This window comes from Saccopteryx leptura, chromosome 10 (assembly GCF_036850995.1).
Source record: "Saccopteryx leptura isolate mSacLep1 chromosome 10, mSacLep1_pri_phased_curated, whole genome shotgun sequence".
Taxonomy (NCBI): domain Eukaryota; kingdom Metazoa; phylum Chordata; class Mammalia; order Chiroptera; family Emballonuridae; genus Saccopteryx; species Saccopteryx leptura.
Genome location: NC_089512.1, coordinates 81424754 through 81440863, shown reverse-complemented (window position 1 = coordinate 81440863; position 16110 = coordinate 81424754). Strand labels below are relative to the sequence as shown.

Genomic DNA, 16110 nt, shown 5'->3' with positions numbered 1-16110 from the left:
AACCTTGGGATCATGTTGATGATCCTGTACGCAAGCTGGAGACCCCCACACTCAAGCCGGTGACCTTGGGGTTTTGAATTGGGGACCTCAGCATCCCAGGTCAATGCTCTATTCTCTGTGGTCAGGCTCTAGAGCTATCTTCTTGCACTCTGACTTGCTGACTAGAGGTCTTAGAGTGCCCTAAAAATGATATTGACCCTGGCTGGATAACTTGTTGGTTAGAGCATTTGTTCCAAAGTGCAAGGGTTGCTAGTTCAATGCCTGGTTTGGACACAGACAGGAACAGATTGATGTTCCTGTCTTCCTCTCTAAAATTAATCAATCAAATGATGTTGAGAATTTGACAGACATTGGCCACTTTGTGATGTCCACCCCAGGGGTAGTGGGGGCTGGCTCTAGAATTCTGCCTTGGTGGGCTTTGGTGGTATGGCTGATGGTCTGTTAGGCTCCTTTCCATAACCTCATCTGCAGGAAGAGCCACTGAGACCAGCCCTTGGTCAGGAGGGGAAGGGGAGGCACTTGATGCGTAGTCTTAGCCTCATGTTCCCCAGCAAGCAGTAACAAGAGGCCTCTCACCCAGGCTCTGTGGGAAGTGCAACCTCCTCAGTCTGAGCTTGTCCTCATCGAGAACTGATCTTTTAATGACAAAAATCCCTGCAGACTAGTGGTCTTGTCTCCTCACCCAGGTCTGGGCCCAGCCCTATTCAGGGGCAATGCTCACTGTTTCTCTCATGATGGGCCCCATAGAAGCCGACTTTGGGAGAGGATTCTTGGGAGGGTGCTTTATTAAGGACTGGCCCCTGGGGGGTGAGGGTAAGGGAGGGGACAGCAGGATGGGAAGGGGAAGGAACCAAGCAAAGCTTTCAGGCAAAGTCCTGGCTTCAGTTTGATCCCATGAGGAACAACTGTGCAGTGTAAGTCACACCTCTTGTTTGTCCTGTCCCATCAGGGAACTGGGCTTTCACAGTCCCAGCCAGGAGATCATTAGCTATGGATCACCCTGGTGTCACTCAAACTGGCACTTGCTGGCTGCTCTCTGTGCATCTGTGAGCAAAGAAGGTTCAAGTAGCCCCAGGGCTGTTCTCCAGAGTGAAGATTAAACAGTCTAGCAAAAGCTGCCTTTGCAAGCTCTCCAGTCTCCAGGAGACCCTTTCCCCACATCTCTGGTTCAGCCCATTGACATTTTCTCAGTCCTCTGTAAAGTGTTGTGCAATGAAGCTTCCAGGGAAGTACCTGTGTCTTCTTTTACAACCAGCTGGCCACCATGTCTTTTTAAAATAGTGGCCACTGAAAGTGAGGGTTCCTAAAACTTTGATTAAATTTAGTTTTAAAAACTAGCTCTAAAAGTCATTATCATCACTGTGTGTGTGTGTGTGTGTGTATCCTTCAGAGATCCAGCCTATCCCCTGGATAAACAGCAACCCCCGAGGAAGCAGAAGACAGTAGCTCGGCCCTGACAAATGGTCACAGGTCTGGACCTCTGATAGGCTAAAGATAACATCTTGACCTAAGTTATGTCTCAGCTCCTGAGCCCTAAGGTAGAATGACCACCTGGCTACTTTTCCATGGGACCGGATAGAGGGATATTGGAAAAGACCTCAGAACTGTCCTCCAGACCTAAAGAAATGATTCATTACCCTCACTTCACCTCTGACCAGTCAGCTCCCAGCATGACTTTGAACCCCTAGCCCATGGTGCCCTGTGATTTTGCCATCTAGAATCTGTAAACTACATGCCATCAGGAAGTCAGGGTTAGAGCATAAGCTCCCTGTGTCCACATCGGCCAATTGAATATTAAACTGTTTTTCTCTCTAAACAGCAAACTTCTGCTCCTGCATTTCCCCGGGCCAGGATGTGCAGGCAGGCAGATGAACTCAGTAAAACATGGCCTGACCTGTGGTGGCACAGTGGATAAAGCTTTGACCTGGAACACTGAGGTTGTTGGTTCGAAACCCTAGGCTTGTCCGGTCAAGGCACATATGTCTGCTCCTCCTCCCTTTTCTCTCTCTCTCTAAAATGAATAAATACAGTCTTAAAAATATATTAAAAACAACAACAACAAAAAAAACAACACGGGTCCAAGTAGCACCACTGCCAAGAGCTTAGCCTAGGTTCTGGCCATGAACTCATGTTAGTAATCCTTACTGGTTTTCTTTCAATTTCATAAGGTGTTTTTGCTTGTTATAAAGAAAAGTATTTAAACACACAGAGGTAGTTTGTGGTAATAATGGGAACTTTCTGCCACCTTCATTCCAGAGTGGGTATCTGGTCAGATGTTTTCTATTTATTTATTTCCCTTCTAACTTTGGGTGATGTGGCTATTTTGTAATATTTAATGTAGATGAGCCTGTGAGAAACTGATATAATCTCCTGTTCACTGGGGAACTATGGCTCAGAGAGGTGAGATGGCTGCTTACCCAGCTAGCAAGTGGCAGAGCCAGCGTGCAGAGCCAGGCCGCCAGCCTCTGTGCAGCCACACAGCTGGTGGCAGGCAGCTACTGGTGACAACGGGAGTGAGTCAGCCGAGAGAAAAGGAGTGGCTTGGCAGGGTCCACAGCCTGTGGAAGTCCCCCACCCCACAGCTTTACTTAATTAGTCCTGGGGGGTTGGGTTGACCTGACCTGTGGTGGCGCAGTTAATAAAGCGTCGACCTGGAATGCTGAGGTCACTGGTTCGAAACCCTGGACTTGCCTGGTCAAGGCAGATGTTGGAGTTGATGCTTCCTGCTCCTCCCCCTTCTGTCTGTCTCTCTCTCTCCTCTCTCTCTAAAAGTGAATAAAAAAAATCTAAAAAACCAAAAAAATTAGTCCTGGGGATTGGGAAGGCAGGCATTGGGGCTAGTACCTACTGTCCAGTGTGGGTAGAGGGCCTGGCCACTTGGTAAAAAATAGGAAGAATGGAGCAAATCTGGAAGCTGCCAAGCATTACACTGATGGTCAGCTGAGGATGCCAGCAACTCCTCTCTTTTCATCCCTGAGCAGGAACTACAAGTGGGTGGGGGAGAGGGGCTATGGAACTGGCAGGTGGCTGGCTGGCTCTTTCCTCAGCCAAGCCTGCTCAGAGCTGTTCCATCAGGGTTTTTTTTTTTTTTTTTTAGCAAAGTGGGCAGCAGTTTATTAGAAAAGAGAAAATACACTTAAGTGTTTTTCAAGCAGGAGACTCAGACGAATCTAAGTGCCCCACTTGGTTACATAGTCAGATTTTTTTTTTAATAAATAAATTTTTATTAATTTTAATGGGGTGACATCAGGAAATCAAGGTACATATATTCAAAGAAAACATGTCCAGGTTATCTTGTCATTCAGTTGCGTTGCATACCCATCGCCCAAAGTCAGATTGTCCTCCGTCACCTTCTATCTAGTTTTCTTTGTGCCTCTCCCCCTCCCTCCTTCCCTCCCCACCCCCCCATTACCACCACACTCTTGTCCATGTCTTTTGGTCTCATTTTTATGTCTCACCAATGTATGGAATTATGCAGTTCTTGTTTTTTTCTGATTTACTTATTTCACTCCGTATAATGTTATCAAGATCCCACCATTTTGTTGTAAATAATCCGATGTCATCATTTCTTATGGCCGAGTAGTATACCATAGTGTATATGTGCCACATCTTCTTTATCCAGTCTTCTATTTTTTAAAATAATTTTATTTTTTTAATGGGCGACATCAATAAATCAGGATACATATATTCAAAGATAACATGTCCAGGTTATCTTGTCGTTTAATTATGTTGCATACCCATCACCCAAAGTCAGATTGTCCTCTGTCACCTTCTATCTAGTTTTCTTTGTGCCCCTCCCCCTCCCCCTTTCCCTTTCCCTCTCCCCCTCCCCCCATAACCACCACACTCTTATCAATGTCTCTTAGTTTCACTTTTATGTCCCACCTACGTATGGAATAATGCAGTTCCTGTTTTTTTCTGATTTACTTATTTCACTTCGTATAATGTTATCAAGATCCCATCATTTTGCTGTAAATGATCCGATGTCATCATTTCTTATGGCTGAGTAGTATTCCATAGTGTATATGTGCCACATCTTCTTTATCCAGTCATCTATTGACGGGCTTTTTGGTTGTTTCCATGTCCTGGCCACTGTGAACAATGCTGCAATAAACATGGGGCTGCATGTGTCTTTACGTATCAATGTTTCTGAGTTTTTGAGGTATATACCCAATAGAAGGATTGCTGGGTCATAAGGTAGTTCTATTTGCAGTGTTTTGAGGAACCACTATACTTTCTTCCATAATGGTTGTACTACTTTACAGTCCCACCAACAGTGAATGAGGGTTCCTTTTCCTCCACAGCCTCTCCAACATTTGCTATTACCTGTCTTGTTGATAAAAGCTAATCTAACAGGTGTGAGGTGGTATCTCATTGCAGTTTTGATTTGCATTTCTCTAATAACTAAAGAAGATGAGCATCTTTTCATATATCTGTTGGCCATTTCTACTTCCTCCTGGGAGAAGTGTCTGTTCATGTCCTCTTCCCATTTTTTTATCAAATTGTTTGTTTGTTTGTTGTTGAGTTTTATGAGTTCTTTGTATATTTTGGATATTAGGCCCTTATCTGAGCTGTTGTTTGAAAATATCATTTCCCATTTAGTTGGCTGTCTGTTTATTTTGTTATCAGTTTCTCTTGCTGAGCAAAAACTTCTTAGTCTGATGTAGTCCCATTCATTAATTTTTGCCTTCACTTCTCTTGCCTTAGGAGTCAAATTCATAAAATGCTCTTTAAAACCCAGGTCCATGAGTTGAGTACCTATGTCTTCTTCTATGTACTTAATTGTTTCAGGTCTTATGTTTAGATCTTTGATCCATTTTGAGTTAATTTTAGTACAGGGGGACAAACTGTAGTCCAGTTTCATTCTTTTGCATGTGGCTTTCCAGTTTTCCCAGCACCATTTATTTAAGAGGCTTTCTTTTCTCCATTGTGTGTTGTTGGCCCCTTTATCAAATATTATTTGACTATATATATGTGGTTTTATTTCTGGGTTCTCTATTCTGTTCCATTGGTCTGAGTGTCTATTTTTCTGCCAATAACATGCTGTTTTGATTGTCGTGGCCCTATAATATAGTTTGAAGTCAGGTATTGTAATGCCCCCAGCTTCATTCTTTTTCTTTAGGATTGCTTTGGCTATTCGGAGTTTTTTATAGTTCCATATAAATCTGATGATTTTTTGCTCCATTTCTTTAAAAAATGTCATTGGAATTTTGATGGGAATTGCATTAAATTTGTATATTGCTTTGGGTAATATAGCCATCTTGATTATATTTATTCTTCCTAACCAAGAACAAGGAATATTCTTCCATCTTATTATATCTTTTTTGATTTCCCTTAACAATGGGTTATAGTTTTCATTATATAAGTCCTTTACATTCTTTGTTATGTTTATTCCTAGGTATTTTATTTTTTTGTTGCAATCATGAAGGGGATTATTCTTTTGAGTTCGTTCTCAAATGTTTCTTTGTTGGCATATAGAAAGGCTATTGACTTCTGTATGTTGATTTTGTATCCTGCGACCTTACTGTATTGGCTTATTGTTTCTAGTAGTCTTTTTGTGGATTCTTTGGGGTTTTCGATGTATAGGATCATATCATCTGCAAAAAGTGATATCTTGACTTCTTTTTCGATATGGATGCCTTTTATTTCTTTGTCTTGTCTGATTGCTCTGGCTAGAACCTCTAGTACCACATTAAATAAGAGTGGAGAGAGTGGACAACCCTGTCTTGTTCCTGATTTAAGGGGGAAAGACTTCAGTTTAGTGCCATTTAATATGATGTTAGCTGATGGTTTATCATATATGGCCTTTATCATGTTGAGATATTTTCCTTCTATACCCATTTTGTTGAGAGTCTTAAACATAAAATTGTGTTGTATTTTATCGAAAGCCTTTTCTGCGTCTATTGATAAGATCATGTGGTTTTTGTTCTTTGTTTTGTTGTTTTGGTGTATTATGTTAACCATTTTACATATGTTGAACCATCCTTGAGATTCTGGGATGAATCCCACTTGACCATAATGTATTATTTTTTTAATATGTTGTTGTATTCGATTTGCTAGTATTTTGTTTAGTATTTTAGCATCTGTATTCATTAGAGATATTGGTCTGTAGTTTTCTTTTTTTGTGCCATCCTTGCCTGGTTTTGGTATGAGGGTTATGTTGGCCTCATAAAATGTGTTTGGAAGTATTGCTTCTTCTTCAATTTTTTGGAAGACTTTGAGTAGAATAGGAACCAAGTCTTCTTTGAATGTTTGATAGAATTCGCTGTAGTATAGCCGTCTGGGCTTGGACTTTTATTTTTGGGGAGGTTTTTAATGGTTTTTTCTATTTCTTCTCTACTAATAGGTCTGTTTAGGCTTTCTCCTTTGTCTTGACTCAGTCTAGGAAGGTTGTATTGTTCTAGGAATTTATCCATTTCTTCTAGGTTGTTGAATTTAGTGGCATAAAGTTTTTCATAGTATTCTACAATAATTCTTTGTATATCTATGGTGTCCGTGGTGATTTCTCCTTTTTCATTTTGGATTTTGTTTATATGAGTTCTTTCTCTTTTTTCCTTGGTGAGTCTTGCCAAGGGTTTGTCAATTTTGTTGATCTTTTCAAAGAACCAGCTCCTTGTTCTATTTTTTCTATAGTTTTTCTGTTCTCTATGTCTTTTAATTTTGCTCTGATTTTTATTATTTACTTTCTTTGGCTGGTTTTGGGTTCTCTTTGTTCTTCTTTTTCCAGTTTCTTAAGATGTGAAGTTAAGTGGTTCAGTTGGGCTCTCTCTTGTTTGTTCATATAGGCCTGAAGTGATATGAACTTCCCTCTTATCACTGCTTTTGCTGCATCCCATAGATTCTGATATGTTGTGTTGTCATTTTCATTTGTCTGTATATATCTTTTGATCTCTGCACTTATTTCTTCTTTGACCCATTCATTTTTTAAAAGTATGTTGTTTAGTTTCCACATTTTTGTGGGAATTTTTTCCTCTTTTTTGCAGTTGAATTCTAGTTTCAAGGCTTTATGATCAGAAAATAAGCTTGGTACAACTTTGATTTTTCTGAATTTGCTGATGTTGTTTTTGTGGCCCAATATATGGTTAATTCTTGAGAATGATCCATGTACACTGGAGAAAAACGTATACTCAGTCACTTTGGGATGAAATGTCCTGTAGATGTCTATCATATCCAGGTGCTCTAGTGTTTTGTTTAAGGCCACTATGTCTTTGTTGATTCTCTGTTTGGATGACCGATCTAGAGCCATCAGCGGTGTATTGAGGTCTCCAAGTATGATTGTATTTTTGTCAGTTTTTGTTTTAAGGTCAATAAGTAGCTGTCTTATATATTTTGGTCCTCCTTGGTTTGGTGCATATATATTAAGAATTGTTATGTCTTCTTGATTCAGTGTCCCCTTAGCCATTATAAAATGGCCATTTTTGTCTCTGAGTACTTTTGCTGTTTTGTAGTCAGCATTATCCGATATGAGTATTGCTACGCCTGCTTTTTTTTGGATGTTATTTTCTTGGAGTATTGTTTTCCAGCCTTTCACTTTGAATTTGTTTTTATCATTGTCACTTAGATGAGTTTCTTGTAGGCAGCATACAGTTGGATTTTCTTTTTTAATCCATTCTGCTACTCTGTGCCCTTTTATTGGTGAGTTTAATCCGTTTACATTTAGTGTAATTATTGACACTTGTGAGTTCTCTACTGCCATTTTATAGATTACTTTCTGTTAGTTTTGTGTCTTGTTTGATCCTTCTCTTTCGTTTTTCTATCCTTTGTTTTTATTTGGTTGTATTCCATACATCTTTCCTCTGTTGCTATCTTTTTTAAATCATGTGCTTCTGTGGTGGTTTTTTCAATGGTGGTTACCTTTAAGTAATGAAAAGGGTTCCTACCCTGTTCTTTGTAGTGCACTATTTTGTGAGTACTTTTGCACTCCATCGTCCTTTGCTACTGTTAATCTCCATCCTCTCCCCCCCTTTCTTTTTGTTGTTGTCACAGTTTAAATTTGGTTTTATTGTGTTCTTCTTGGAGCTTTTACTTGTGGCTCTGTTTTTTTTTTTGTTCTTTGTATCTGATTGGAGAACCCCCTTCAGTAATTCCTGGTGTGGGGGTTTTCTGATGATAAATTCCCTCATCTTTTCTGTATCTGTGAATGTTTTTATTTCTCCTTCATATTTGAAGGATAGCTTTGATGGGTATAGTATTCGTGGCTGAAAGTTCCTCTCTTTCAGGACTTTAAATATTGGGGTCCACTCTCTTCTAGCTTGTAGAGTTTCTGTTGAGAAATTGGATGATAATCTAATGGGCTTTCCTTTATATGTTGTATTCTTCTTTTCCCTGGCTGCCTTGAGAATTTTTTCTTTGCCGTTGGTTTGTGCCAATTTCATTATGATGTGCCTTGGAGTAGGTTTGTTGGGGTTAAGAAAACTCGAAGTTCTGTTTGCTTCTTGAATTTGAGGCTTTAGTTCTTTCCACAGGCTTGGAAGTACTCATCTATTATTTGTTTGAGTATGTTCTCCATTCCATTTTCTCTCTCTTCTCCCTCTGATATACCTATTATTCTTATGTTATTCTTTTTGATGGAGTTAGATAATTCCTGTAGGGCTATCTCATTTTTTTTTTAATTTTTGAGTCTCTTTCTTCTTCTCTCTGTTGTGCCTCAAGTTGCTTGTCTTCTATTTCACTAATCCTACCTTCTATCTGGCCTGTTCTATTAGCTAAGCTTGTTACCTCATTTTTCAGCTCATGAATTAAGTTTTTCATCTCTGTTTGATTTGTTTTTATAGTTTCAATTTTCTTGGAAATATATTCTTTGTGTTCATTGAGTTGTTTTCTGAGCTTCCTAAATTGCCTTTCTGTGTTTTCTTGTATATCTCTGAGTATTTTTAGGATTTCTATTTTAAATTCTTTGTCATTTAACTCCAAGGTTTCCAATATTTTAAATTTTTTCTCCATAGATTTTTCCTCATCTATCTATGTTACCTCTCTTTCTTTTGTATCCATGATACTCAATTTTTTCTTCCTTAATGGCATCTGAGGGTGGTTTTGTTGATAGTTTTAATGAGATTTAATAAATAATAAAAAGTTAAAAAATAAAAAATCAAAGAGTTGTTTTTTTAAACAAAATTAATAATTAAATAAAGAAAAATATAATTAAATAAAAATTAAAAAAAAGGTGGTGAACTGTGAATTATATTGTTCTAAATAGAACAAACAATGCCTGTAATGAAGGGCCTGAATTGGGGAGAAGTAATAAAGAGGCAAAAAAAAAAAAAAAAAAAGAAAAAAAGAAAAAAAAAGGGGTATGGACCCACAAAAAGCAAATAAGGAAAAAATTGGGTCAAGAATAAAATGATTTGCTTTTAGGTGTTGGTTGACTAAGAGTTATGATGAGAGGAATAAGAGGGAAACAGGAAAATGGGGGGACAAATTAAAAAATTACTATTGTATTTAGTGGAATAAGAACTAGATAAAATGGATAGCCAGGGATGGGAGCACTGCTAGTGAGTTAAAAAGTTGAAGTAAAAACCCCCCAAAATGCCACAAACATAAGTTTGAGTCCCAGATAAGATAATTTGTTCATTATTGAGGTTTGAATGAGAGGACATGTAAAGGAGAAAGGAAAAAACTAATATAGAGGGAGAAAAAAAAGAGAGAGAGAGAGAGAAAAGAGGGAACCACTAAAAGAAGAAAAAAAAGAGGAGAGAGAGAGAGAGAGAGAGATAGAGAGTTAAGGGTTTTGGAGTGCAACCCTCATAAAGAGAAAGGAAGAGGAAAGAAAAGATAATGGGAGATGTAACACTTATGGGTAGTGTAGTTCAAGGAGAGGAGAGAGTAAGACCAGTAGAGAGTTAAACGACCAAATTGGAGGAGGAAAAAAAAAATCAAGAATGAAGATAAGAGAAACAAACGAACAAATATAATAAAATGGGATAGGTTATAAAGTCTGTGGATTATTCTTGATTTTGAGAGGTTATGTTCTTGCTTTTTCTTTTCTCTCCCTCTTCCTGGTCGGTGACTCTGTACCTTGGGTTCTGCCCCTTTGGCATGCTCAGGTAGAGGTTTGCAGTTGATAAGTCTTTATGGCAATGTCATGTATTGTGCTTCAGTTTCGTTGGCAGTCGAGGCTCATTAGCATTTATAGGCTCCGACAGTGATAGAGTCCGTGTTCCTGGAGCCTCTCTCCTAGTCTTTTCTTCCTCAATTAGTAGCCTGATAATCCAGCTATGGGGTTGCTGCTGCCTCTGCCTGGATAGTAAGAGGCTCAAAGAGCTGGAAACCCCCCACTCTATTCCCACTCAGCACAGGGCTCTGGGTAAGGCTCAGTCAGTCAGAGCTGCTAGCATAATCAGGCAGGGCTTCTGCCCACTCAAAGACCTCTGGCTCTGCGACTCTGTCCGGTAACACGGGTGGGCGCCCACTCCTTGGGCTCTTGGAGGAAACTCTCACTCACTATCTGTGTGCAGACCAGGATATGAGGCCGGCAGTCTCACACTCTGAGTGAAACCCCCGCCTGCATGGAAAAATTCCAGCGTTGGAATTGGCTCTTGCTCCCTCCCCGTACATGGCTATTTCAGGGCACTGGGGTGGCCTGGAGATTCCTCTTTCAGCCCCCACAAAGGCCACTGACTCTGCCCCTCTTTGGGATAACAGGGCGCCCTCTGCTGAGGCACTCGGAGGAATCTCTCGCTCACTATCTGCATGCGCCGACCAGGATATCAGGCCGGCAGTCTCACACTCTGAGTGAGACCCCCACCTGCACAGAAAAATTCCAGCGTTCGAATTGGCTCTCGCTCCCTCCCCGTGTGTGGCTTTTTCAGGGCGCTGGGGTGGCCTGGAGATTCAGTTTTTGGCCCACTCAAAGGCCCCTGACTCTGCCCCTCTGTGGTATAACACGGGCGCCCACTCCCGGGGCTTTCGAAGGAATCTCTCACCCACTATCTGCGCCCACCGACCAGGAGATCGGGGAAAATGGCTGCCCCACTTGTTTTTCTTTGTCTGGGTTTGGTGCGAGTGTTAGCTTGTATTGACTGGGTTGCCACAGGCACAGTTTTTCCTTGGCTTGGATCTCCGTGCCACAGCCTGGTTCGGCTGTTTGTGCCGCGGCCTGGATCTATTCACCCCCTTTGCCTGCCTTAGTTTCTATACTCTCAGTTCCCAGTGAAAGCAGCCCTATTTAGGTTAGTGAGGAAGGCGGAGCATTTCTTACTCCATATTTCCTTCGGGGTTTGATTATATATTTAGCCAATTTTTCACTCGACCATACCTTCGGGTGTATTGCGAAACATCTGGAGGCTCCAAGGATAGGTTTTTCTGTTTCTGGTTGAAGATCTTGTTGAGTTTTGGGGGAGATTTATCGGTATCGCTTCCTACTGCACCATTACTCTGACCTCATCTCTCTATGTCCAGTCTTCTATTTTTTTTTATAGTGATTAAGGCCTTTAAGCAAACTCTTGGCCAATACAGCAAGAATCCATAAAAGAGTAGTGTCCTTAACATGTTCACCAAGTCCAAGTTGGCACCGACATCATTCCAAATCCCTGCAAATGCAACCCAACCCCAGTTCAGTCCGTTAGGAGCTGTCACACGGAGCAGGAGTCCAGGAAAATTCCACATCCAGGAAAAGTCCACCTGGAACTGGAATTGTTGTCACAATTCTATACTTTGCAGCTCATGTCCAAGTCCCAATGACCGCTTCTTCTAGCTGGTAATGATTCAGGTAGACTGGAAAAGCCATCTGCAGCATGTGTGGAGATGGAGCTTCTGTTCTCCTCTGCCTGGAGAGATGAGACCAGGTTGTTTTTCCCTGGAGCTCTGCAACTGTGGCTTGGTAAAGAGAACCTTGGGATACACTAAGCTGGGTGGCAAAAGTAGATTCATAATAGAAGTTGGCAAAAGGGGGAAAGAGAGCTCTAAATTAGGAGTAGGTCCCAGCCTGAAATATGAGTGGGGCATTGAGGTAGGAGAAATAAAGGAAATACTATATATTAAACAAAGCAGCAGAAAATAGGACTATCAACACCCACAACAGAGATCTTCGAGGGAAGAATAAAAAACCTGACTATTCAGGCAAAACATATTTAAGTGGCCCTTGAGCATGTGAGATTAGTTTACCTGCTTCTTGGAAGAAATACCCTACGCTCATCCACAGTGTCATAGATGGGCTGACAGCCCTGGGCACCTTCAGCCTTCAGTGGCAAACCCCAGCATTCTGGGCAAGGTTAGGTCATAGTTGGCTGGAGCAGGGCTGGAAGAGACTGAACCTTCCCTTAGAGGAGCGAGGGGGAAGCCTACTTTCCAGTGTCCCTGTTTTCTCACAGCAGAGGCATGTAAGTCTGGCAGGCTTTAGCTCAATGACCTTCCTATTCACTATTGAAGCAGGACCCAGATGGAATCCTATGAGATCCCTTTGGGGCGTTGGAGCCTTTAAGGGTGTATCCTAAAAGCTGGTAGTTGACCTGATCTCTATTTGGCTTTTTGTGCCTCTTGGTACCTTAAAAGCCAGGCTCAGAAGATCTTGCTTAGGGGTTTGAGGATCCCCATCTGCCTATATAAACCTTTTCTATATATCTGGAGCTATTTGGAAAAAGACATAACAGTGTTATTAGTTGGATCAAATAAAAGAAGGTAGAAGTTTGCAGGAGAAAAAGATTTGGCATCTCCTGTTCATCAGCATTCAAAAGAAATTTAAAATTTTTAAGTAAAAAGCATGATATGGTAGACCCGTAGGAGTTCCAGGATATGACTCCCCCCTTTTAAATTTTTTTAAATTGACCTTAAAATATTTGCTGGGTACACTTTAATAATACTTTGACTTTAAAGATTATAAGACATACCCATAATTCGAAAGGTTTGACAAAATACAGTAAATGCTTTTGCTCCATATGCAGGAGCATTGTCAGTTTAACCAGTTTAGGAAATCAAATAATAGAACAATGCATACAGACAATGAGCTCTAACCTGCTTAGCAGCCTCTCCTATTCTGACAGACGTTACTATAAATCCAGAATAGGTATCCACTGTAACGTGGACATAGGACTGTTTTCCAAATGAAGGTATATGAGTAACATCCATTTGCCAAAGTTGTCCTGGTAGGAGTCCTTGAGGTGTAACTCCAAATGAAGGGACAGATTGTAGTATAGGACCCCTTGGACAGAATTTACCAATCTGCCGTGCTGCTTCCCGAGAAAGTTGAAACTGTCTACGCAGGGCTGCAGCATTCTGGTGATGGATAGTATGAGAGTGAATTGCTTGATCTGTCATGGTTGCTCCAAAAAAATTTTTTTTGGGTAGCTTGATCAACAAGGGCATTCCCTTGTGCTAAAACTCCAGGGAGCATGGAGTGAGCTCAGAGTATGTCCTATAAAACATGGAGCTCTATGTTGACATACAAGTCTTCGAAGAAGGAGGAACTGCTGAAATAGTTCATCCGCAGTTGTCCCTAAGACCGCAGTCTTTATAGTGGAAACAACTGTAAGTAAATATTTGCTGTCTGTATATAGATTAAAGGGGGAATATGGCAAATGCTGGAAAGTCATGATAATGGCATAGAATTCTAGTCTTTGAGCTGATTTTAAGTTGACAGTTTCAGTATAAAGTTGTCTATTGATTTGCAAAAGCGATTTGCCATGTAGTGGAAGTTTCCCAGAGCCATTGTTGTTGATCCTCTGAAAAAAGGAACAACAATAATTTTGAGGCTCAAAACCTATAAGCTGTAAGGGTCGCCTATGCCCCTTGATAATCCAGGAGGCAACAAGATCAAAATATGGAAGTGTATTCCATGGGCTATTAGATGGTTCAGTGTGCCCAAGCTGTAGCTGCTCTTGTACCAATTGAGCAGCTGCCCTAAGTTTCTCCTGAGAAAGGGGCCATTGGTCTACCCATACAGGATTATCTGATTTCCAAGTAATTGGGTCTGCACAATGTGTTATTGAGGTAGCAGGAGCTACCAAGGCCCCTTTGCTAAATTTTGATATCCTAATCCACACCTTCTGGTATTGGGTGCCACTTCTATGTGGGTGAGAATTTCTCACTGTTCTTTCCCTAGTCCCTTAGTGAGCAAAAACCCCCGATCAAGCATCTGAGTACTGACTAGACCATTAGGACTAACAAGCAATGCTCCCGTATTTTTCAAAACATCTCTACTCCACAAATTAACTGGCCATCCAGGGAGCACATAAGGCTTAAAAACCCCAGAATGACCTTCTTAATCTTCCCAATGTAGAAAACTAGAACTTTGTTGAGGGGATTTACTCTGCCCTATACCTTGTAATTCTGTGGCTGCTGCATGAGTGGGCCAGGAAGGAGGCCAATGTAGCTTAGCAATAACAGATACATCAGCTCCAGTATCTAAAAGTCCTTTAAATTTATGCCCATGTATTGTTAGTTCCATTTCAGAGAGTTCCTGACCTATTTTTTAAAATCCAATTGGCAAAATCAGAGGAGCCAAATCAACAATTTTCTTGGGGCCCCTTTCCATCAGGCTTTTAACTTGGGAATTGCAGCCCGTGTCCCAGCCTGCCACGGCCCCTGTCAAAGCTTCCCACTCTCTGTCCTTCCCTACCACAGGTCTCCTCTGCACATTTGAAGCCCTGCCTGTCCCCAGGGCCGGGGAGCTGTGAGCCCACACCAGTGGAGTGCACAGGACTTCAGCTTCTGCTGTCCCACTGCTTGGGGCAGCTGCACTTGGGGTGCGAGCATCTTCTCTATGAGCCTTTCAGTCTTCCTGGTACACATGCCAGGAGCCCATGTGCCAGGGCTTTTTGCTTCCAGGATTTGGTCTAGAGCTCCCTGGCCCTTCTCAGAGACCCCTGGTCGGGTCTTAGCACTGTATCCTTTAGGTCTTATCACTTCAGTGGGCTCCACCAGCTGGTATCTACATCTCTTGGCTAAGGACTCTCTGTGAAGCAAAGATGACCACTCTTTCCTATGTAGAGCAGATGAGAAGTGCCCAAGAATTCACATGGCCCTGATACTAGCAGTCTTCCAACAATGACCAATGGGAGGTTGTACGTAAGGATCCCAGCTCTCTGACCCTGACTAAGAGATCTCTGGAGTGCATACTCCAGCTGACTCCTAAAGATGTCTGTAGGGTTAGCTTCACTCACTCAAGGTACACCCTTTATTGACTCCTTCTCTCCCCTGTTTTACTTCCCCATCCCCCTATTGGTGTTTTCTGGAACCACTTAGATCTCAGGGGCTGTACCTGGGGAACGTCATGAAGACAGCTAGGAAGCTCTCCCTGAAGCCTGCCTCCCAGCCTGGCTCTTCCCTCCCGCCTCTGTCAGATCTCCCCACCTCCCCTCCTCTCCAGTTCTCACTCACACAGCAGGTACAATGTTCTTTGCATCCAGCCCTTGGCTCTGTTCTTGTGGGTCTTACATCAGATGCTGGGAACTGTGAATTTTTCATGCCTAAATAGAAATCCCTATGAAATCAACCTTCTTTCCAGCTGCAAATCAGGTGCCAGAAGTTGTCACCGACCCAAGTAATCACAATGCAGACAATTTTGATCCCAGGGAGAAACACTGCATGCACACTGAGTGGTAAGAAAGTTCATTCATCATCAGCAAAAATAAATTTTAATTCTGCCAAGGGGTGAGCAGTCTGCCCTCTCTCGGGGCAACAGTCAGAGTTCCTGAGGGGAAACACACCTGTTCTCTCCACAGTGGCTCTGGAAAGGCCCTCTGAGGCTGGCTAGTTCCAGGTAGGACAGACCCCTCAGACCATGGAGGCTTTTGTTCCTGAAGAGGGGAAGTGCACAGAGAGTGTGCTGACCCTCAGCACCTCCAAGCTGCTGCAGACGGTACCTTGTCCCCAATACTTTGTCCTGCAGCTCCAGTCAGTCCAGCTCGTGCAACCCAGGGGGAGCCGCAGCAGCCCGAAAACACCTTCCGGGGCCCGCAGCCCTCCAGTTCTAGCAGCTCTGGCCAGCCCTCATATTTATTCGTGTCGGCGTTGTTTTTTAAGAACTAGAGAGCGAGAGAAGAGGGAGAAACATTGACAATATGGGAGGATGTTCAGGACTCACATCTGCATTTGCATTGTGCTTTAAAACCTAAATGCTTTCACTTACTTCATCCTCACCACGAATCCAGGGGGTAGTTTTGGATATTACTAGCC

General features: G+C 42.0%; 1 protein-coding gene across 1 annotated transcript in view; it reads right to left on the bottom strand.

Moving 5' to 3' along the window:
- Positions 1–16110, bottom strand: part of FAM3D (FAM3 metabolism regulating signaling molecule D) — a 58997-nt gene that overhangs the window by 4642 nt on the left and 38245 nt on the right. Inside the window, exon 11 of the mRNA XM_066350367.1 lies at positions 15798–15959. Within this exon, the coding sequence (XP_066206464.1) occupies positions 15798–15959 (162 nt within the window). The remainder of the gene's footprint in view (positions 1–15797; positions 15960–16110) is intronic.